The sequence below is a fragment of the Prionailurus viverrinus genome, chromosome A1 (assembly GCF_022837055.1).
Source record: "Prionailurus viverrinus isolate Anna chromosome A1, UM_Priviv_1.0, whole genome shotgun sequence".
NCBI classification, from domain to species: Eukaryota; Metazoa; Chordata; class Mammalia; order Carnivora; family Felidae; genus Prionailurus; species Prionailurus viverrinus.
In genome coordinates, this window is record NC_062561.1 from 175,117,490 (window position 1) to 175,140,049 (window position 22,560).

At 41.2% G+C, this 22,560-nt stretch overlaps 2 protein-coding genes across 2 annotated transcripts in view; one reads left to right on the top strand and one right to left on the bottom strand.

Moving 5' to 3' along the window:
• Nucleotides 1-4,165, bottom strand: part of SIMC1 (SUMO interacting motifs containing 1) — an 82,648-nt gene extending 78,483 nt beyond the window's left edge. The window contains exon 1 of the mRNA XM_047854337.1: nt 3,920-4,165. Coding sequence (XP_047710293.1) covers nt 3,920-4,048 — 129 coding nt within the window. The 5' untranslated portion in view covers nt 4,049-4,165. The remainder of the gene's footprint in view (nt 1-3,919) is intronic.
• Nucleotides 4,166-4,333: 168 nt separating this feature from the next.
• Nucleotides 4,334-22,560, top strand: part of THOC3 (THO complex subunit 3) — a 190,342-nt gene continuing 172,115 nt past the window's right edge. The window contains exons 1-2 of the mRNA XM_047870910.1: nt 4,334-4,599; nt 8,792-8,922. The gene's annotated coding sequence lies outside the window, so the exon portion shown is untranslated. The remainder of the gene's footprint in view (nt 4,600-8,791; nt 8,923-22,560) is intronic.

Genomic DNA, 22,560 nt, shown 5'->3' on the forward strand with positions numbered 1-22,560 from the left:
TCATACCATTTCCACTTCCAAGTCTTTGTTTTTGCCACACCCATTGCTGCTACCTTAGATCTTCTCATAACAAATCTATTCTGTCATTTTTTTCTCAGATCAAATATTAACTCTTCAGAGAGAGACCTTCTTTGAAAATACAATTTAATGTTCCCAACACCACCTGTTACTATTACATTGTTCACTTATTTTCTGGTTGTTTATTGCTTATATTTCCCCAACAGAATATCAGCTCATTGTTAACTTGTTTACTTCTGGTCCCCAGGGTCAGAGCATGTGCTCAATAAGTATTTATTGAAAGAATGAATCACAACCAAAGAAAAAAATTAAAACCATGACAGCTCATAGAATTTGGCTACCAAATCAACAAATATTTCAATGAACAAAAATGCCTATTTTTATTTCTAACACTCTATATCGTCTGACATTACATTTATGTGACTGTTTATTGTTTGTTTCCCCTTGACTAAAATAGAACCTCCACAAGGGCAGGGACTTGTTCACAGCTGTATTCTTAGCACCTACAAGTGCCTTGCATATAGTAAGTGTTCAGTAAATGTTTACCAAATAAATTGACAATATCTAGGGGTGACTGGGTAGTGGAGAAAAGGGTATGGTGAGAATATAATTGGTGCACAATTTCTGTAGGAAATTTGGCAATATATATCAAAAGCTCTCAAAGGGGGCATACCTTTTGACTTCATACTCTCACTTCTAAGAGGAACTCATCCTAAAGAAGCAAATAAACAAGGGTACAAAGATTATTTGTGAGGGACTTTACACTGGGTTGTTTATGACAGAGAAAATTTGTAAATGTCAGCATGATATCCATTAATAGGAGATCATAAATAGAATTACAAATCTATACAATGAAACACATTAAAAATATTGGAGAGACATGTATTTATTGGTGCAAGAGACAAAAAGTGTATTAAGAGAAAAGGTGGGGCACCTGGGTGGCTCAGGCAATTAAGCATCTGACTCTTGATTTTGGCTCAGGTTTTATCTCATGGTTGGTGAACTCAAGCCTTGTGTTGCTTGGGATTCTCTCTCTTAAATAATAAACATTAAAAAAGAGAGAGAAAAAGGCAAGCTAAAAAAAATCCACATGTATAGTGGAATTTCATTTTCGCAAAAACATACATGGGGAAGACACGAGGGTCTGTATGAATGCACACTGGCATTTACAGATAAAGTTTAGATGGACATACTTCAAAATATCAACACTGGTTATCTCTGGATGGTGAGATTAAGGACAGTTTTAATTTTCTTCTACATACATTTCTAAAGTTTTTGTAATTAGGTCAACATTCTGCTTTTGTAAGTGGCAAACAAAAAGTAGTATTATGGAAAACACAGACCCGCTTCATAAACTTAGTGAAGACTAAAGCCCAGGTTAAGAACCAGGAGTTCAGAAATGTCAACTTCAGTATTGGAAATAGTTTTCTGATTTCCCGAATTCAAGCAAGTTGTTTCCCCTCAGTCAATATTTGTAAAAAAAAAAAAAAGAAAAAAAGAAAAAATAAATAAAACTTGTTTATTTCATCGCCTGCCACACTTGAGAAGGTCAGGCCTGGTTGAGAAAAAATACAAAGTGTAGCAAAAGCGATCATCTATGCTAGGCATTTTCCTTGTGTTGCCTTATTAAAACCCCCCTTATGATCCTGTCAGGTAGGTATCAGTGTTCTCAAGCGCAAAAGCTGAGAGAGGTGACAGAATTTGCCAAAACTCTCAGTGCTGCTATACGGGGTGGGGGTTCCTGATTTGAAGAGAGGTCTCTCTGACCTCAGGGCCTTCAGGCGAAAGCTAGACAAAAGCGTTTTAGGCTTTAACCTTGCAAGTCTCTTAACGCATCTGATCTCTGACATGGTTATCCTACTGCCCTATTTAATTTGCAACAACCATAAAAAGAGACCAAGCCTGGAGTTTTAAAGGAAAACTGGAGTAAATATATGGAGAGGCAAGATTTACATTGGGTACTATTCTCTGGAATGTGCCCTTCATTTCTCTTCAACTCAGAAGGCTCAGAATGAAAAGGCTTGGTTGGGCGGTCACGGGGGAGGGGAGCAGTTTGAGAGAGCACCCACGTTTGTGTGTGAAGGACCACAAGAGACACCACAGACGAAGGATGACATCTGAGCACTTAAAGAGAGGAGCTGGACGAAGGTGAGGGAAGATGGACGACACCTGGAAGGAAAGGGGGCTTGAGACCAGGGGCAACGGGAACGAAGAAGAACTGGAAGGAAAGGCAGCTGTGAGTTATCCTGAGGCCACTTCTTCCTTCCACCTTTTTTCTCCCTCTCGTCTTTTCCTTGCTTTTCTCGGTCACGATTAGGCCTTCAGCACTCTTTTCTATTTGGGTGATTACCAAATCTCTCCAGTCCTGACTTTTCTCCAGAGTTCACCTCCTCCTGAGGTCCCAACTGAAGGCGGCATCCCTTCCACCGCAAGCCTGCTCCTACTCATGTACTCGTTCTCACTTATCAAACATCCGTTAGAACTGCTCTTTCTCCTCTCTTCCTTCAGCCATTCTTTCACCCAACAAACATTTATTGTGGGTCCACGTCCTTCACACCGCCACAGCACTGGGGCTACCCCATGTACTTACCACGTTGGGTCACTTCTCCTCTGAAATCTTGTCTGTCCATCTCCTCTAAGTTCTTTACTGAGATTTACTGAGAATCCTGCATGCTTGAACCAGGGCGACACGGGACTAGATGTTAACTGGTCTGGCATGCCATTCATTTTGTAGCGACCACTTCGCAGTTAGCACTACACCTGGGGCACAGAAGGGGCTGGCAGTGGAGGCGTCGGGACTACAAACTGGCTGGGACCGGAGGAGCAGAAGCTAGGAGATTTGCCTCGAAGGAGTATTTGCATATGAAGAAAGGTGTCTTCCTTAACCTGTAGGTTACAGACCTATACCAGCCAGAGAATTCTTTTATTTCTGGGGTGTGTCCGTGGGAAGCTGGGAAGAGGGGTGGAAGTCTGATGTTGAGAGTCTTCTGATAGAAAGCCTGTCCACCTCCCACTCCTGGAGTACTCAACAGTCACTTGTTGAATACATCACCTTCTATGAGAGAGACGACGGACATTGTGTTCTCCACTGTATCCCCAGCGCCTAGCACATCTAGCCCACATCAGGGGTTCCGTAAATATCTGTGGAGGATTCTAGAAAGGCAGGGACCATAGATATTTCATTCACCACCTTAGGACGAAAGACAAAGACTAAAGACTAAGGAGCCTGAAGGAAAAAGGGAGCAAGACGTTTCCCTCCCTATTCCTTTAGAGCTGGGTAAATGTTTGCTAAGCGAAATAAATCGCCCTCCTGCACTACTCCAAAATCGGGCCCCTCGCTCGGCTGCCAGGCCCTGGAGCGCAGCCACCATCTGGCTCAAGCTCAGGCCCGCGCTTCCCTCCCTCCCAGCCCGGGCTCCTGTTACCTCCCTGCACACATCTGTACCCACCACAGGCCAAACAATTACACGCTCCCGCGTCCCTGCCTCGAGATCCCCCAGGACCACGTCCCCCCAGCTCCCCGCCCCCACCCGAGCTCCGGGGAAGCCGGCGGCCGGGCCTCACACCGCCGCTTGCAGCCGGCTCCCGCACCCCCCGCCACAGGCGCGCCAGGCCGCCGTCCATGTGCTCGGCCGCCGTTGCCAGCCCCGGCCCGCTGAGGCTGCAGCGCGGAGCCCGGGAGGCCCGGCGGCCGCGGCCCGGGCCCGCCGCGCTCCTCAGGGCGGGAAAGGTCGGCAAGCGGCGAGGCGGGAAGCGGCTGAAGCTGTGAGGCGCCAGGGGGCGGGAGGCGGTGGCGCGGGGGGACCAGCGGGCCGAGCCGGGGGTGCGAAGATGCGCAGCCCGAGCGGGGGCAGCGCTCTGGCCTCGGCGGGGCTGGGCGAGCGGCGGCTCGCTCACTCACCACGGTCCGGCGGGGCAGAGCGCCGGGGGTTCGGGACAGGGCCCGGCGAAGCCTCCGCGCCCTGCCCGAGCGGGCCCCCCCGGAGCTCTCGGAGCCGCTGTCGTCCGAGATCACGATGAAATCCTCCATGGCTGCGGGCCCCGGCCGAGGCGGCGCGCGGGCGGCCGGCGACCCGGACGACGGCGGCGGCGACTTCGGTTCCTGCTGCTGAGGCGGTGGCGGCGGCGACAACCGGAGCCATCACCCCGCCGGCCCCGCCCCTTCCCGCCCCGAGCCCCGCCCCCGCCGGCCGGCTCCGCCCCGCCCCTCCGGAGCCACCCCCCACCCCCACCCCCCCCCCCTCGCCGGCGGTGGCGAGCGGCGGGCAGCGGGCGGGTCTGGCTCTGGCCCCGCGGGCGCTGTGCTTGGCGGGGAAACTTATCTTCCCTTCCTGGGGAGGAAAAAAAAGAGAGAGAGAGAGAAAATCAAGTCGCAGCCGGCTTGGGCCGGTGTTGCGGGCGGGCGTGGGAGACGCTGAGGCTGCGAGGGCTTCCCCAGCTGTTTCCAACTGACCCCAGTGTGAAGTGAGGTGTGAACAGGCAGGCCTCTGACTGAGCCCGAGCCCACTGACTGCCCAGGAGAGAGGCCCTTGAGGACCTGGCCTGCAACAGACTGGCTGGAGGGTCCCCCACTGACTGAGGGTAGGTGGCCTGGCCTGTGGCTGAGGGGGCAGAGACCACCCCCGCTCCCTTGTGCACAGGTGCCAGTACGACTGTGGGATAAATGCCTAGAAGTGGAATTACTGGGTCAGAGGGGATGTTTCTGCTGTTTCGATAAATGATGCCAAATTACTCCTAAATCGTACCAACTGGCAGTTTCACCAACAATCTGGGTCACGCAGGCATTTAAACTGTGAGATTCAGAAACTTGGGCAGTTGGTAGCAGGATCAGAAACTTGAAAAAATGTACAAAGAGAAGCCCTGAGATGGCTCCCGCCAGGAAAAATGAGATGTTATGAATGAGCAAAGTTATAAAGATAAAAAGATATACCCGGTAGAGGGAGAAGTGGTAGGTAGGTGGCCGGTTGTAGGGCAGGAACAAGTCAAGATGGGGAGGATATGTGTTACGATAAATGTTGGGTATTGACAAAATCCTGTTGCTCATGCTCCCGCAACTTGTTAATATGAGTTGACAGAGCCAATGGGAAAACGTATTTCTCAGAAGAGGGATTGATTTCCAAAGGAATGGTTATCAGATGCTACCTGATAAGCACTGTCTAGAGCAGTGATTCTCAAACTTCAGTGAACATCACAATCACCAAGAAGACGTGTTCAAACACAGATTGTTGGGCCCCACCCCGGAGTTTGTAATTCTGGGGTACGAGGCATGAGGCTCTGAATTTATATTTCTGAAAAGTTCCTGGATATCGTTGATGCTGCAGGTCTGGGCACCATGTGTTGAAAACCACTGGTCTGGTGGGCAGGGAGTCTACTGCCAACGCATTTCAGAAGTTCTGGTTGAATGGTGAAAATCATCCCGCTTGTGAGGGCATTCATTAAGTTGTCTTCACCAAATGCCATTAAACATTCGGTTTATTTGACTCCCTGCTTCTTGAAACACTGTCTTCTCTAAGCTTCTGTGACGCTGCCCCTCTCTGACCACTTCTTTTCAGTCTTCCTAGATGACTCCTGCTCCTCTACTCACTCCTTGAATCTTATTTTTAATTTTTTTTAACATTTACTTATTATTGACAGAGACAGAACATGAGCATGTGAAGGGCAGAGAGAGGAGGAGACACAGAATCTGAAGCAGGCTCCAGGCTCTGATCTGTTAGCACAGAGCCCAATGTGGGGCTCCAACCCACAAACCGTGAGATCATGACCTGAGCAAAGTCGGACGCTGCACTGACTGAGCCACCCAGGCGCCCCATCCTTGAATCTTGATGTTCTTCAGAGTTCTAACAGAGGCCACCTTCACACACTCTCCCTACGCAGTGTCAACATGACTGTAAGGGTAACTTTGATGTGGATGGCTCCCACAGGCTTATCTCCAGCCTTGCATGTATATTGAATGAATTAAAACCGAACCCCTGTCCCCTCAAAAAAAGCCTGCTTCTTCTTCTCTGTTCCCTGTCTTAGTGAGCGGTGGTACTACCAGCCAGCAATTGCTCAAGTGAGAAATCTGAGCATTATGCTTGATTTCTACCTCTTTCTCACCAACAAGTCCTGTCTCTTTTCACTCCTAAATATTTTTCGTGCCCGTTTGCTTCTTTTGGCCTCTTCTGGGATCCTTCTAGGCAAGCTAAGGTCACCTCTGGCCCAGTCTGCTTTAGTAGTCACCTATTTAGTCTTCCTGAATCTATTCTTGCCCTCTTTCATTCCTTTTTCCACATCCAAAGTGATCTTTAAGAGAGTATGTAATCAAGCCCCCTTTAGTGGCTTCCTAATAACACTGTGTCTTAGTCGCCACCATATTAACAAAATACCATGGCCTGGGTTACTTAAACAATAGAAATTTCTTTTCTTACAGTTCTAGAGGCTGGGAAGTCAAAGATCAAGGTTTCTGGTGAAACCTCTCTGTTTAGGTTGCAGATTTCTTTGTACAGCCTCACATGGTCTTTCCGCAGTGGGTGTATGCTGAGAGAGAGGGAGAGAGGGAGGGAAGGAGGGAGGAAGAAAAGAAGGAGCCTTTAAAGGAAAGAGGGAAGGAGGGAGACAAGGAGAGGGAGAGGGGAGAGAGAGGAAGGGAGGCAGAGAAGGGAAAGGAGAGAGAGAGAGAGAAGAGAGAGATTTCTTCCTCCTATAAAGCCACTAATCCCAGCATGAGGGCCCAATCTACATGTCTAATCTAACCTTAATTACCTTTCAAAGGTCCCATATCCAAATACCATCACATTGGGGGTTAGAGTTTTTTGGGGGGAACACAAATATAGCATTACAAACTTTTAAATGTAAAAAATATATTTTTGTAAATTATATAAATATTATATATAGTAAACATATGATTTCACCGTAAGCAATTTTTACCCTCCCCCCCCAAAAAAGGAAGGGAAAAAATTTTGAACTCTATGGTATGCATGTTACAGTGTTAAGGGACGAAGTGTACTGATGTCTACAAGTTATTTTGAAATGCATCAAAAATAGATGAATGTGTAGATGGATAAATATGGATAAAGCAAATATAACAAAATGTTAACATTGTCAAATCTACATGATACTTTAACTTTTATGTAAATTTGAATGTTTTCATATTACATTGAGAAAAAATTTAAAATTAAGAAAGTGAATTATGATTTCATAACGTTTTAAAAAAAGGAGAGTGAAGATTATGATGAACCCTGTGTGCCCATCATCCAGCTTCAAGAATGATCAATCTTGTTCCACTTATATTCTTACCCACTCTGTCACAACACAGTGACACTTTTGAAACAATAGTGAACAAGGTAGACATGGTCTCTGGTTTATGGTGATTATACTTTGTGGAGAAAGCAGACAATAAGCTAGTAAATAATTATAAATTATGACAAATATATAACCAGTTTGTGATATACTTGTGAGATGTAACTTGTGAGATATAAATATAAAATAATTTTATTGTTTCTCCAGTAACCATCACCACTGTCTGTAGAAATCCTTTTGTTCTCTAGATAGTGAATTCCCTTAAAAAATAGTTTATTCTGGGGGTGCCTGTGTGGCTCAGTCGGTTAAGTGACTCTTGATTTCAATTCAGGTAATGATCTCATGGTTCGTGACATTGAGCCCCGCATCGGGCTCTGCCTGGTTGGGATTCTCTCTTTCCCTCTCTCTCTGCCTCTCCTCTGCACACGCTCTCTCTCTCTGTCTCAGAATAAGTAAACATTAAAAGATTTTTTAAAAAAAAATATCCTGTTCTGGTCCCATTCCAAGCATTATGACTTAGGCTTGTCCATTTAAAGTCTTTAATCTCATATTTAATTTATAGCTCTTACCATTCTCTGGGTGCAGGTAGACTTGTGGTTACAACAGCTCCTCGTGGAGAGGGTGGTAATGTCCCCTTCTGTACCCTTGACTCTTGTTCCTCCCAAGTAGGAATGAGGAAGAGGGAGAGAGAATATTCTCTGCAAGACTGTCCAGAAAGAATTGTTTGCTCTTTTTCTGCTGGTTGTTGCTGTTTCAATAATAGTTCTCCCAATGTGTGGGGAGTACAGAGGCTAGCTCTCTTACTTGGACGGGGCACATGGTTGCTCTCTGGGGCCTGCTCTGTGTACATCCTAACCTAGGAGAAGTCGGTCTCAACCTCTTTCTCCCAGACATCCCCACCAGTCCCTACCAGGGGCAATCTAACCTGTAAGCCTGTTGGGGATCCTTGTTGTTCAGCGATCCTTGTCTGGAGGGGCTTCTTGGGGAGTGCCAGCAAGAGCCTTGAGGCTCAGCCATCTTCTGTGCTCTCCAGGAGACTCACACATGGAGATTTTGCATGCTTAAATCAGGAAGGAAAGAAATGCAGGCAGCTCTCATCCTGATGGCCTTTATCTAAGCCCACGTTAGCTCTCTTCTCCCTTCCTTCGCACCCAAGGACATCAGGGGCTTGTTCAAGTCATGGTTCAGTAACTTTCAGACAAGTTCTCAGCGTGGGGAATGGGAAGAAGAATAGTTTGCTGCACTTTCCACTTGTGGTAAGGGAATGGGGAGAACAAGTTGAATGACCCCATCTTCTTTAGCTAGGGAGAATTAATGGATGGTTGCTAACTACAATATTCATCTGGATATATGAACTAATTGGAGAAAAATTTAAATTCTACTTTTGTTGCAGAATTTATGATAAAGTGGTTAATATTAGTAACTAACTTCTAAGCATAGTGATATGACTTTAAGGGTACAACGGTGTTCTGATTGTATATATCTTTCTCATCAGCCGTCCTGCCTGAAAGTCAGGAAACACAGGGGCCCTGGTTGTGTAATAAGAGTACACTTGAAAAATGCCTTGTCCTTATCTGAAAACCCAGATGGAAGAATACCAGCCCTGAAGTTGCTTTTCTTAAAACTGTAAGTAGTGTCACTTATGTTTTCTTGGTCATCCTGGGTCTGTCTTGAAATACTCTGTTTACCCAAGACTTCTAAAATCATAGTTTTTCACAAGCTAGTATCTTTGTGTGCTTTTCTTTTCTTTTTTTTTCTGGGAGATTTGTCTTATTTTTTTCCAGATTTATTGAGATATAGGTGACACATAACACTGTGTAAGTTTAAGAAGTACAATGTGATATTTTGATACATACATATGTTGTGAAATATTTACCACAATAAGGTTGGTTAACACATCCTTTACCTCACATAACTACTGTTTTGTTGTTGGTATGGTGAGAACATTAAAGCTTTGCTCTCATAGCAACTTTCAAGTATACAATACAGTATTATTAACTATGGTCATCATGCTGTACATTAGATGCCCAGAACTTATTCATCTTAAAACTGAAAGTTTGGACTGTTTGATTAATAGCTCCCCTTTACCCCCTCCCAACCCTGGCAACCACCACCCTCCTCTTTGTTTCTATAAGTTTAATGTTTTAGATTCCACATATAAGTGAGATCATAGAGTATTTGTCTTTTCCTGAATTATTTTCCTTAACATAATGCCCTCAAGGTCCATCCACGTTGTTGCAAACAAGGATTTAAGGCTGAATAATATGTGTGTGTGTGTGTGTGTGTGTGTGTGTGTGTGTATTTTTCAAGGTGATACTTCTCAATAGACTTATTCCCCTTAAATAATACATTAATCCCTTGTAAACTGAGAGGCTAACGCAGTCATTTATTCATCCAATGATTACTGTATAGGTATCTCCCACTTTCCTGAAAGTTCCACATTATACCACTTTGCTTTTACGAAAGACTTAACATTAGTATTTGTTTTTGCTAACCAAAAGAAATCTGAAGAGGATTTTCACCCTTATGAAAAAAGGCAAAAAGCAAAAACAGTGTCCAGCATTTATTTTGCAGCCAGCCCTAAGAGTGGCAGCTTGCACCCCAAGCAGTGAGAGCGGCCCTGCCCAGCTCCTTTACCAGGATCTCCACTCAGCATCTCAGCAGCGAGCCACTGTAGCTTTGAACTGTGTCTGTGAGCATCTGTGCTGTATCTCAGTTTATTTTGTGCAACTGTTAGCAAGATGTGTCCTAAGGTAAGGGAAGAGCCTAAGAGAGGTTATTTTGGGGGTCTGGAAACACAAAAAATTCCATATAAATGAATGGAAATTGCTTCTTTGCTTTATGCCATTTCAGCTTATGAAGGGTTTCACAGGAGGACGCTTAGTTTTGGATGGAAGGATGTATTGAGTGCCTACTGGGTGTCAGGCACCTTGTTAGGGGCTGGGGATGAAACAGTAAGCAAGAGAGTCATGGGCTCTGTTCTCACAGAGCTGAGCAGTCCTACTTTGTGAATGAAGAAAACAAATCTCAATCTCTTACTTTCTTTTGAAAAATATTTATTTTTTTAAAAAAATGTTTGTTTATTTGTTTATTTATTTATTTAGTTGGGGGGTTGCCTAGAAGAGTTTGCTGCAGTCGCTCTCATACATCTCGCGTAGATTATTTTTGCCAAATCTGATCACTTATGTATTTAAAACTTCCGAATAACATATGTATATGACCAATCTACAATAATCCTGATTCAAAAAAGAAAGTTCTTCGTTCAGTCAGTCTAATCTGCACTGAAACTTTTTTATTTTATTTTAGTTTTTATTTTTTAAAATTTACATCCAAATTAGCATATAGTGAAACAATGATTTCAGGAGTAGATTCCTTAATGCCCCTTACCCATTTAGCCCATCCCACCTCCCACAGTAACCCTCAGTTTGTTCTCCATATTTATGAGTCTCTTCTGTTTTGTCCCCCTCCCTGTTTTTATATTGTTTTGTTTCCCTTCCCTTATATTCATCTGTTTTATCTCTTAAAGTCCTTATATGAGTGAATTCATATGATTTTTGTCTTTCTCTGACTAATTTCACTTAGCATAATGCCCTCCAGTTCCATCCACGTAGTTGCAAATGGCAAGATTTCATTCTTTTTGATTGCCGAGTAATACTCCATTGTACATATATACACCACATGTTCTTTATCCATTCATCCATCGATGGACATTTGGGCTCTTTCCATACTTTGGCTATTATTGATAGTGCTGCTATAAACATGGGGGTGCATGTGTCCCTTCGAAACAGCACACCTGTATCCTGTGGATAAATGCCTAGTAGTGCAATTGCTGGGTCGTAGGGTAGTTCTATTTTTAGTTTTTTGAGGAACCTCCAAACTGTTTTCCAGAGTGGCTGCACCAGCTTGCATTCCCACCAACAATGCAAAAGAGTTCCTCTTTCTCCACATCCTCGCCAACATCTGTTGTTGCCTGAGTTGTTAATGTGAGCCATTCTGACAGGTGTGAGGTTGTATCTCATGTGGTTTTGATTTGTATTTCCCTGATAATGAGTGATGTTGAGTATTTTTTCATGTGTTGGTTGGCCATCTGGATGTCTTCTTTGGAGAAGTGTCTATTCATGTCTTTTGCCCATTTCTTCACTGGATTATTTGTTTTTTTGGGTGTTGAGTTTGAGAAGTTCTTTATAGATTTTGGATACTAGCCCTTTATCTGATATATCATTTACAAATATCTTCTCCCATTCTATTGGTTGCCTTTTAGTTTTGCTGATTGTTTCCTTCGCTGTGCAGAAACTTTTTATTTTGATGAGGTCCCAGTAGTTCATTTTTGCTTTCCCTCGCCTCCGGAGACGTGTTGAGTAAGAAGTTGCTCTGGCCAGATCAAAGAGGTTTTTGCCTGCTTTCTCCTTGAGGATTTTGATGGCTTCCTGTCTTACATTTAGGTCTCTCATCTATTTTGAGTTTATTTTTGTGTATGGTGTAAGAAAGTGGTCCAGGTTCATCTTTCTGCAGGTTTCTGTCCAGTTTTCCCAGCACCACTTGCTGAAGAGACTGTCTTTATTCCATTGGATATTCTTTCCTGCTTTGTCAAAGATTAGTTGGCCATATGTTTGTGGGTCCATTTCTGTGTTCTGTATTGTGTTCCATTGATCTGAGTGTCTGTTCTTGTGCCAGTACCATACTGTCTTGATGATTACAGCTTTGTAGTATAGATTGAAGTCTGGGATTGTGATGCCGCCTGCCTTGGTTTTCTTTTTCAAGATCACTTTGGCTATTCGGGGTCTTTTCTGGTTCCATACAAATTTTAGGATTATTTGTTCTAGCTCTGTGAAGAATGTTGGTGTTACTTTGATAAGGATTGCATTGAATATGTAGATTGCTTTGGGTAATATCGACATTTTAACAATATTTGTTCTTCCTGTCCAGGAGCATGGAATCTAGATTTTTCACCTCTTCAGTTAGATTTATTCCTAGGTATTTTATGGTTTTTTGTGCAACTGTAAATGGGATCGATTCCTTGATTTCTCTTTCTGTTGCTTCATTGTTGGTGTATAGGAATGCAATTGATTTCTGTGCATTGATACTATATCCTGCAACATTGCTGAATTTATGAATCAATTCTAGCATTTTTAGGTGGAATCTTTTGGGTTTTCCATATAGAGTATCATGTCATCTGTGAAGAGTGAAAATTTGACCTCCTCCTCAACGATTTGGATGCCTTTTATTTCTTTGTGTTGTCTGATTGCTGAGGCTGACTTCCAATACTATGTTGAATAACAGTGGTGAGAGTGGACATCCCTGTCTTGTTCCTGACCTTAGGGGAAAAGCTGTCAGTTTTTCACCATTGAGGATGATATTAGCATTGGGTCATTCATATATGGCTTTTATGATCTCGAGGTATGCTCCTTCTATCCCTACTTTCTTGAGGGTTTTTATCAAGAAAGGATGCTGTATTTTGTCAAATGCTTTCTCTGCATCTATTGAGAGGATCATGTGGTTCTTGTCCTTTCTTTTATTGATGTGATGAATCACGTTAATTGTTTTGCAGATATTGAACTAGCCCTGCATCCCAGGCATAAATCCCGCTTGGTCGTGGTGAATAATTTTTTTTAATGTATTCTTGGATCTGGTTGGCTAATATCTTGTTGAGGATTTTTACATCCATGTCCATCAGGGAAATTGGTTTATAGTCCTCCTTTTTAGTGGGGTCTTTGTCTGGTTTTGGAATCAAGGTAATGCTGGCTTCATAGAAAGAGTTTGGAAATTTTCCTTCCATTTCTATTTTTTGGAACAGCTTCAAGAGAATAGGTGTTAACTCTTCCTTAAATGTTAGGTAGAATTCCCCTGGAAAGCCATCTGGCCCTGGACTCTTGTTTTTTCGTAGAATTTTATTATTAATTCGATTTCCTTACTGGTTATGGGTCTGTTCCAATTTTCTATTTCTTCCTGTTTCAGTTTTGGTAGTGTATATGTTTCTTTTTTTTTTTTTTTTTTCAACTTTTTTTTTTTTTTTTTTAATTTATTTTTGGGACAGAGAGAGACAGAGCATGAACGGGGGAGGGGCAGAGAGAGAGGGAGACACAGAATCGGAAACAGGCTCCAGGCTCCAAGCCATCAGCCCAGAGCCTGACGCGGGGCTCGAACTCCCGGACCGCGAGATCGTGACCTGGCTGAAGTCGGACGCTCAACCGACTGCGCCACCCAGGCGCCCCGGTAGTGTATATGTTTCTAGGAATTTGTCCATTTCTTCCAGATTACCCATTTTATTGGCGTATAATTGCTCATAATATTCTCATATCATTGTTTTTATTTCTGCTGTGTTGGTTGTGGCCTCTCCTCTTTCATTCTTGATTTTATTTATTTGGGTCCTTTCCTTTTTCTTTTTGATCAAACTGGCTAGTGGTTTATCAATTTTGTTAATTCTTTTAAAGAACCAGCTTCTCATTTCATTGATCAAGAGTGATTTTTAATTAAAAACGTACATATGAAAAAATATGTGAACATGTAAGTCAAAACCATTTCACACCCATTATGATGACTGTTATTAAAATAAAATGGAAAACAAGTTTTGGCGAGGATGTGGAAAAATTGGAACCCTTGCTCATTGGTGATGGGAATGTAAAATGGTGCACCTGCTGTGGACAACATTTTGGCAGTTCCTCAAAAAGTTAGACATAGAATTACCATATGATCCAGCAATTCTATTCCTTTACCCAAAAGCATTGAAAGCAGGGACACAAATAGATACTTATCCACGTATCTTCATAGCAACAGTATTCATGATAGAGACACAGGTAGAAATAACCTCTGTCCATTGACAGTTGAAGGGATAATCAAAATAGAATTCTATTCAGACTTAAAAAGGATGGAAATTATGACAAAAGATATAACATGGAGGAAACTTGAGGACACCATGCTAAATGAAACAAGCCAGTCGCAAAAGGACAAATATTGTATGAGTCTACTTATATAAGTTACTTAGGCAAATTCATAGAAATAGAAAATAGAATGGAGTTATCAGGGGCTGGGGGAAAGGGGGAATGGGTGTTATTCAATAGGTACAGAGTTTCTGTTGGGAAGACGAAAAAGTTCTAGAGATGGATAGTTGGTGATGGCTGTACAATATTGTGACTATATATTAATTCCATTGTATTCTACACTTATAAATGGTTAGAATGGTAAATTTTATGTATATTTTACCACAATAAATATATGTGAATATTTTCCTTTTATTAAAAAATCAAAATATTATGGACAACATCAGAGGCCCCTTTGACCACGTCCACTATCCTGATCCCAATTCCCCTCTTCATTGTTTTGTGTTTTCTCCTCTAGAGTTTTTCTGTATATTTGCCTGGATTTATATTTACTTAGCAAAATGACATATATTTTTAGCTTTAGCCGAAGAACATGTCTGCCTTGGCATGGAGATTTGAAACCATCACTTGCAGTAAAAATGTTCTAAGCAGTAGGACTTTCTGCCTTATTAATGGGGAATTTTTTTGTGTGTGGATATACATTTTTAAATGTTTTGATTTATATTTGAGACAGAGAGAGACAGAGCATGAGCGGGGAAGGGGCAGAGAGAGAGGGAGACACAGAATCCGAAACAGGCTCCAGGCTCTGAGCTGTCAGCACAGAGCCCGACACGGGGCTTGAACTCACAGACCATGAGATCATGACCTGAGCCGAAGTCGGATGCTTAACCCACTGAGCCACCCAGGCGCCCCTGGATATACATTTTTTAAAAAGTTGTGTTTTTCTCTCATTTTTCTTTTTTTCATTATATGGTGTTTCAGGGAATATGGCCAGAGTCGCAAAAGAGGAGTCCGCAAACAAAATGCAGTTAAGTGAAAGTCCTCATACTTGAGTAGGAATGAGGCCCCAACTCTAGAATGGAGCTTCTTTTTGTTAGGATAATTGCTAACAACTACGTGCATAAAGTGTGTTAATCAATTTAATGGTTTAGGTTTTCAAGGTTGAATTTTGAGTTAATTGGTGTCTACAACACTAGGAAGGGTTAGGTGTGAAGGGGGATCAGGCCCTGGACAATGTTAATGGCTGCGTAAACATGTCCTAAGGCCTTGCACTTTCTCCAGCCCTTCCCTTTTGAAGTCTTTTCCTTTGATGCTTCTCTCCTGCATCTCCCACAATTTTGGCAGGGTCAGTGCCTACAGAGCTGCTTTTGTTATCCCACAGCTAGCCAGCTCAGATTTCTCCCATGCCTTAGAGAACACTTCGTCCTTCCTGATGGACTCCAGGTATAAACTCCCAGTTTCAGGTCACTCCTAGCTTTTCCACTGGACTGCTTTAGTAGGCAGCCCCTCAGTGCTGCCTACTAAATACATAACTTTATTTAAATAATTTTCTTATCTTTTCCCCTTTTCCATCCCTGTTTCTAATTTGCTGAGATATCAAGTAGGGCCAAATCTTTATAAAAATTTTGTTTTATCCTCTATGTTTAAGGATGATACATCCTCATTTTGAGAAAATTAAAGCAATTTAGAATGGTTCTAAAACAATGCGCAACCACATCACACTTTGATAACTTTTCTAGACATCTCTGAATGGTGAATACCCACAGGTGCAAACCACACAATTTTAGACAAATAGGATCATACTATGCACATTGTATTGCAATTGGCTTTCTTAAAAAAATATGTCCTTAAAATTTTCTGTGGACGTGGATATAGATTCACATTATCCATTTTACTGGCTCATAATATTTTAAAAATAGTATGACATTGTTTTCTTATTTAATAGAAAAGCACAAAGAAACAAAAAAGTGTATCACATTCTCTCAACCCTGATAGCCTACACTGAACAGTTTGTAAAATTAAAAACACATCTGTGAGATTAGGAAATTCATGCTACAAAAAGTTACAAAATGAAAAGTGAAAGTTGAGAGCCACCCACACTTTCCTAGTTTATTCTTCCCAAGGCTAAATGCCTTTAATTTCTAGTGAATCCTTCAAAACATGCAAAATCACTTACATATATGTATTTCTATCTTTCTAATTTTTGGTTTTTTTTTTAAAATACAAAACAGATCACTATATAGAGTTATTTATGTTGCTTTTTTGTTTTGTTTGTTGTATTTGGGGGATCATTCCTTAACTGCAAGGTAAATGTATCTTTTGAACAGCTGCGTAAAAAGTCATTTGTTAGGATGTGCCATAATCTACTTAGTTCCCTGTGATGGATATTCTGATTGTTTCCAGGGTTTTGCTTGTTTATTATGCAGTTTTGATTCTACTATTATCAATAATGTTGCAAAAACATCTTTGTACTTATCTTAACAAGTCCTGCCAGCATATCCATAGAGAAAATCTTAAGCATTGGGGATTGGATTACAGGGTGTATGTGTTTTACATGTTGGTAGAAATCGCCAAATCATCATCCAGAACGGTTACACCAAATACCATTACAACAAAAGTGTTTGAGAGTGCTTGTTTCCTAAAATTCCACAAGTGTTAGTTATCAGGCTTTTTAGGTGTTGCCAATCAAATAAATTAAAATTGTTATCTTGTTCTGATTTGCATTTACTTTATTACGAATGAAGTTGAGATAGTTTTGAAATGTTCGTTGGCTGTTTGTAGTTTTTTCCTTGAAACTGTTCATACATTCACTGTATTTTTTTCCTCCTAGGCTGTTCATCTTTTTTAATAACTGTCATTAGAATTTGTGTGAATAGAATACATTTATTGAGCAAGGTATTGCATTGCTTGGGTAATTTATTCAACGAATTACCTAATAATGAACAGTTAGAATGTTTAGAATATCACACTGCAGTTTCAAGCTTCATGTACTTGCAACTTTATGCTCTGAATAAAATATGTCTTTAAGTTAGATTTCCAGAAGTAGAATTGCTGGTTTAAAGCCCAATTCCTTGTCAAAACGTTCAAAATAGCATTGTTTGATGGGGGAATAGTCCAAGTTAGGGAGTGGGAGCAAAGAAAGAGGCACTAAATAGGAGATCCTGATTGCAAGGCTAATCTGCTCTAAATTAGAATTGAACTAAAAGGCTAATTGGTGATGTTATCATCCGAGCTGCTTTCATCAATAAGATTCTTAAAATCCTGAATCTCCTTTGCTATTTGGTGCCTCCTGGGCGTCTGCAAATTCTCTGGAAGGAAAAAAAGAAAAAAATGTCATTTTCAAGTGAAATAATAGTATTCAAACATAATCGTAAGCACGTTTTGAATCATTGTATGGCCATGCAATTTTAATGTTGACTTTGCATTTCTGTTTACAATTATCTGGGTGGTGCACATGGTTTAAAGGAACATTTGGCATTAAGGTAATTTATGAATTTAAATCGATTGGAGGAAAGTAGTGGGAGACTTGAATAAGGTTACCTATAGGACTGGTTCAGTTTAAGAACCCAAGTTCAAGCTGAGTTCAAGAGAAGCTGTGCACAAGGCAATCCATTAAATTAGGATAATTTAGGAAGCGATTTGGGGGAGCATGAATTGCATAAATCTTGTCTTTGTGCCTAATAACTTTTTCATTAGCAGGTAGTGTAGTAGAAAATACAGAGCAAAGAAATTTACATTTCTGATTGGAGCTATAATTGGACTAGGATACCAGTTCAGGCCAAATTGCATTAATGACCACAATGCCAACCTTAGTTTTACAGGGGTTATTAGGTAACACTACGTTAAACCAGGCATTCCAGGATTACTTGGGCAGTATGAGGTCTGCCTTGGTATCTGCAAAGTTAAGAAGTGAAGTTATTCTCACCACTTTGTGCAGTATTATTACCTGAACAGACATTTTGTGCATTCATATTTTTGACAGACAAAATCAAATAGGCAAAAATTGGTTTGCTCTCATTTTTTTGTTCTAATATGCATTTATTATGAATATATATATACACACATATAATGTTAATAATGTTAATCTATTTTCTTTTTTTTTTTACCAGTGTTACTTTTTTTTTAATGTTTATTTTTGAGAGAGAGAGAGAGAGATTGAAAGAGAGAACATGATTAGGCAAGGGGCAGAGAGAGAGGGAGATACAGAATCCGAAGCAGGCTCCAGGTTTTGAGCTGTCAGCGCAGAGCCTGATGTGGGGCTCCAGCTCACAAATGAGAGATCATGACCTGAGCCGAAGTCAGATGCTTAACTGAGTCACTCAGGCACCCCTCCAGTGTTACTTTCTTTTGAAAACAATCCAAGATAAAAATCTGCCATTTAAATTTTCTATTGTTGGGGCGCCTGGGTGGCGCAGTCGGTTAAGCGTCCGACTTCAGCCAGGTCACGATCTCGCGGTCCATGAGTTCGAGCCCCGCGTCAGGCTCTGGGCTGATGGCTCAGAGCCTGGAGCCTGTTTCCGATTCTGTGTCTCCCTCTCTCTCTGCCCCTCCCCCGTTCATGCTCTGTCTCTCTCTGTCCCAAAAATAAATAAAAACGTTGAAAAAAAATTAAAAAAAAATAAATTTTCTATTGTCTTTGTTACCTCCACAAGTATATTCAATTTTACATATTTACAACGTTATAGCTAGAGTTTTGAATTTTACATTTCATTTAACATATACCATAATTATTTTCCCATTTTGTTCATCTGTTTTTATTCTTAACGTTTATTTATTTTTGAGAGAGAGACGACAGAGTGCAAGCAGGGGAGGGTCAGAGAGAGCGGGAGACACAGAATCCGAAGCAGGCTCCAGGCTCTGAGCTGTCAGCACAGAGCCTGACGCAGGGCTCAAACATGAATGGGGAGTTTGTGACCTGAGCCACATGTGACCTCATGTGACCACATGTGGGGAGTTTGTGACCTGAGTCAGATGCTTAACGGACTGAGCCACCCAGGCACCCCAATCTGTTTTTATTCTGATTTTCTGTTGCTTCATGCATTTTCCCTTGACCACCATCATGTAACCAATGTTTGCGTAGGTGTGTGAGTCCACACATTTTTCTCCATAACTATGTAAGCATTTACAAAGATAGAGAGATACATGCATACACATATAAATAAATATATAAAATATATATTAAAAGATTGTTAATTGTCATTTACTTTTACAGAAGTATGGTCATAAATTATATCTATTTCTCAGTTACATCCTTTCTTGTTTAATTCATTAGGGCAGCCGGACAGATCAACTTGATTTTTTTTTAATATGAAATATATTGTCAAATTGGTTTCCATACAACACCCAGGGCTCATCCCAACAGGTGCCCTCCTCCATGCCCATCACCCACTTTCCCCTCCCGCCTACCCACCATCAACCCTCAGTTTATTCTCAGTTTTTAAGAGTCTCTGATGGTTTGCCTCCCTCCCTCTCTCTTTTTTTTTTCTTCCCTTCCCCTCTCCCATGGTCTTCTGTTAAGTTTCTCAGGATCCACGTAAGAGTGAAAACATATGGTGTCTGTCTTTCTCTGTATGACTTATTTCACTTAGCATAACACTCTCTAGTTCCATCCACGTTGCTACAAAAGGCCATATTTTATTCTTTCTCATTGCCAAGTAGTATTCCATTGTATATATAAACCACAATTTCTTTATCCATTCATCAGCTAATGGACATTTAGGCTCTTTCCATAATTTGGCTATTGTTGAAAGTGCTGCTATAAACATTGGGGTACAAGTGCCCCTATGCATCAGCACTCCTGTATCCCTTGGTAAATTCCTAGCAATGCTATTGCTGGGTCATAGGGTAGGTCTATTTTTAATTTTCTGAGGAAACTCCACACTGTTTTCCAGAGTGGCTGCACCAATTTGCACTCCCATCAACAGTGCAAGAGGGTTCCCGTTTCTCCACATCCTCTCCAGCATCTATAGTCTCCTGATTTTAGCCACTCTGACTGGCGTGAGGTGGTATCTCAGTGTGGTTTTGATTTGTATTTTCCTGATGAGGAGTGATGTTGAACATCTTTTCATGTGCCTGTTAGCCATTTGGATGTCTTATTTGGAGAAGTGTCGATTCATGTTTTCTGCCCATTTCTTCACTGGATTATTTGTTTTTCGGGTGTGGAGTTTGGTGAGTTCTTTATGGATTTGGATACTAGCCCTTTGTCCGATATGTCGTTTGCAAATATCTTTTCCCATTCCGTTGGTTGCCTTTTAGTTTTGCTGATTGTTTCCTTTGCAGTGCAGAAGCTTTTTTCTTCATAAGGTCCCAGTAGTTCATTTTTGCTTTTAATTCCCTTGCCTTTGGAGATGTGTCAAGTAAGAAATTGTTGCGGCTGAGGTCAGAGAGGTTTTTTTCCTGCTTTCTCCTCTAGGGTTTTGATGGTTTCCTGTCTCACATTCAGGTCTTTATCCATTTTGAGTTTATTTTTGTGAATGGTGTGAGAAAGTGGTCTAGTTTCAACCTTCTGCATGTTGCTGTCCAGTTCTCCCAGCACCATTTGTTAAAGAGACTGTCTTTTTTCCATCGTATATTCTTTCCTGCTTTGTCAAAGATTAGCTGGCCATACATTTGTGGGTCTAATTCTGGAGTCTCTATTCTATTCCATTGGTCTATGTGTCTGTTTTTGTGCCAATACCATGCTCTCTTGATGATTACAGCTTTGTAGTAGAGGCTAAAGTCTGGGATTGTGATGCCTCCCGCTTTGGTCTTCTTCAATATTACTTTGGCTATTCAGGGTCTTTTGTGGTTCCATACAAATTTTAGGATTGCTTGTTCTAGCTTTGAGAAGAATGCTGGTGTAATTTTGGTTGGGATTGCACTGAATGTGTAGAATGCTTTGGGTAGTATCAACATTTTAACAATATTTATTCTTCCATTCCGTGAGCATGGAATGTTTTTCCATTTCTTTGTGTCTTCTTCAATTTCCTTCATAAGCTTTCTATAGTTTTCAGCATACAGATCTTTTGCATCTTTGGTTAGGTTTATTCCTAGGTATTTTATGATTCTTGGTGCAATTGTGAATGGGATCAGTTTCTTTATTTGTCTTTCTGTTGATTCATTATTAGTGTATAAAAATGCAGCTGATTCTGTACATTAATTTTGTAACCTGCGACTTTGCTGAATTCATGTATCAGTTCTAGCAAACTTTTGGTGGAGTCTATCGGGTTTTCCATGTATAATATCATGTCATCTGGAAAAATCAACTTGATTTTTTTAATAGCAACATAGTTAGCTATACTATAGATGTACACATTATTCATCAATAGAGGGTTCCTCCATTGATGGACTTTTAAGTTTTCAAGTCTGTTTGTTTTTAAGTTTACTTATTTTGGGGGGGGGAGGGGCAGAGAGAAGGGAGAGGGAGAATCCCAAGCAGCTCTGCACTATCAGGGCAGAGCCCGATGTGGGGCTGTATCTCATGAACCATGAGATCATGATCTGAGCCAAAATCCAGAGTCGGAGACTCAACCGACTGAGCCACCCAGGTGCCCCAGTTCTCAAGTTTTTTGTTATTACAAACAATGCCACAATAAATATTCTTGGGGCACCTAGGTGGCTCAGTCGGCTAAGTGTCTGACTCTTGATTTTGGCTCAGGACATGATCTCACGGTTTGTGAATTCTAGCCCTGCACTGGGCTCTGCACTGACCGTGTGGAGCCTGCTCCAGATTCTCTGTCTCCCTCTTTCTCTGCCCCTCCCCTGCTCTCTCTCTCTCTCAAAAATAAAGAAACATTAAAAAATATTCTCACAGATTCATTCTAGATCAGAGGGTATATATATTTTTTGTTTTTAATGTATAATGCCATATTACTTTAAAAAGCTGTGTGTAGACCTTATTTGGATCTTGATTCAAATAAAGTATAAAATTGAGTATATTTATAAGACAACTGGAAATTTGAACACCGACTAGATAATTCATTAAATTAAGGAATGGGGGCATTTTTTAGGTGTGATAATGGTAGAGATACATACTGAAATATTTATGGATGAAATAATTTGTTTCTACTAGAGGGAGAGAAGTGGACTGAAGCTGATATAATGGGAATTCATTATATCGTTGTCTTCTTTTATATATGGTTGAAATTCATAATAATAATAATAAAAGCTACAAAACTTCATATTATATAACGTATGAGAAAACCTAGTTCCTTACATTTCCCTTAGCACCAGATATTATCACTTTTTTTATTTTTGTCAATCTCATGCATGAAAAAAGATATTTGTTGCTATAATTTGTATTTACCTTACTACTAGTGATGAGGAAAACAAAGGCAAGAGAAATGCAGCTTAAATTAAATCTCCTTACAGCTTGCAGCTCACTGATAGACACTTGAAACATACAGAACGTGACCTTCCTCAAGCAAGTCATGGCTGCCTTAGTGCCTTAATGTTTTTGTTTTTATTA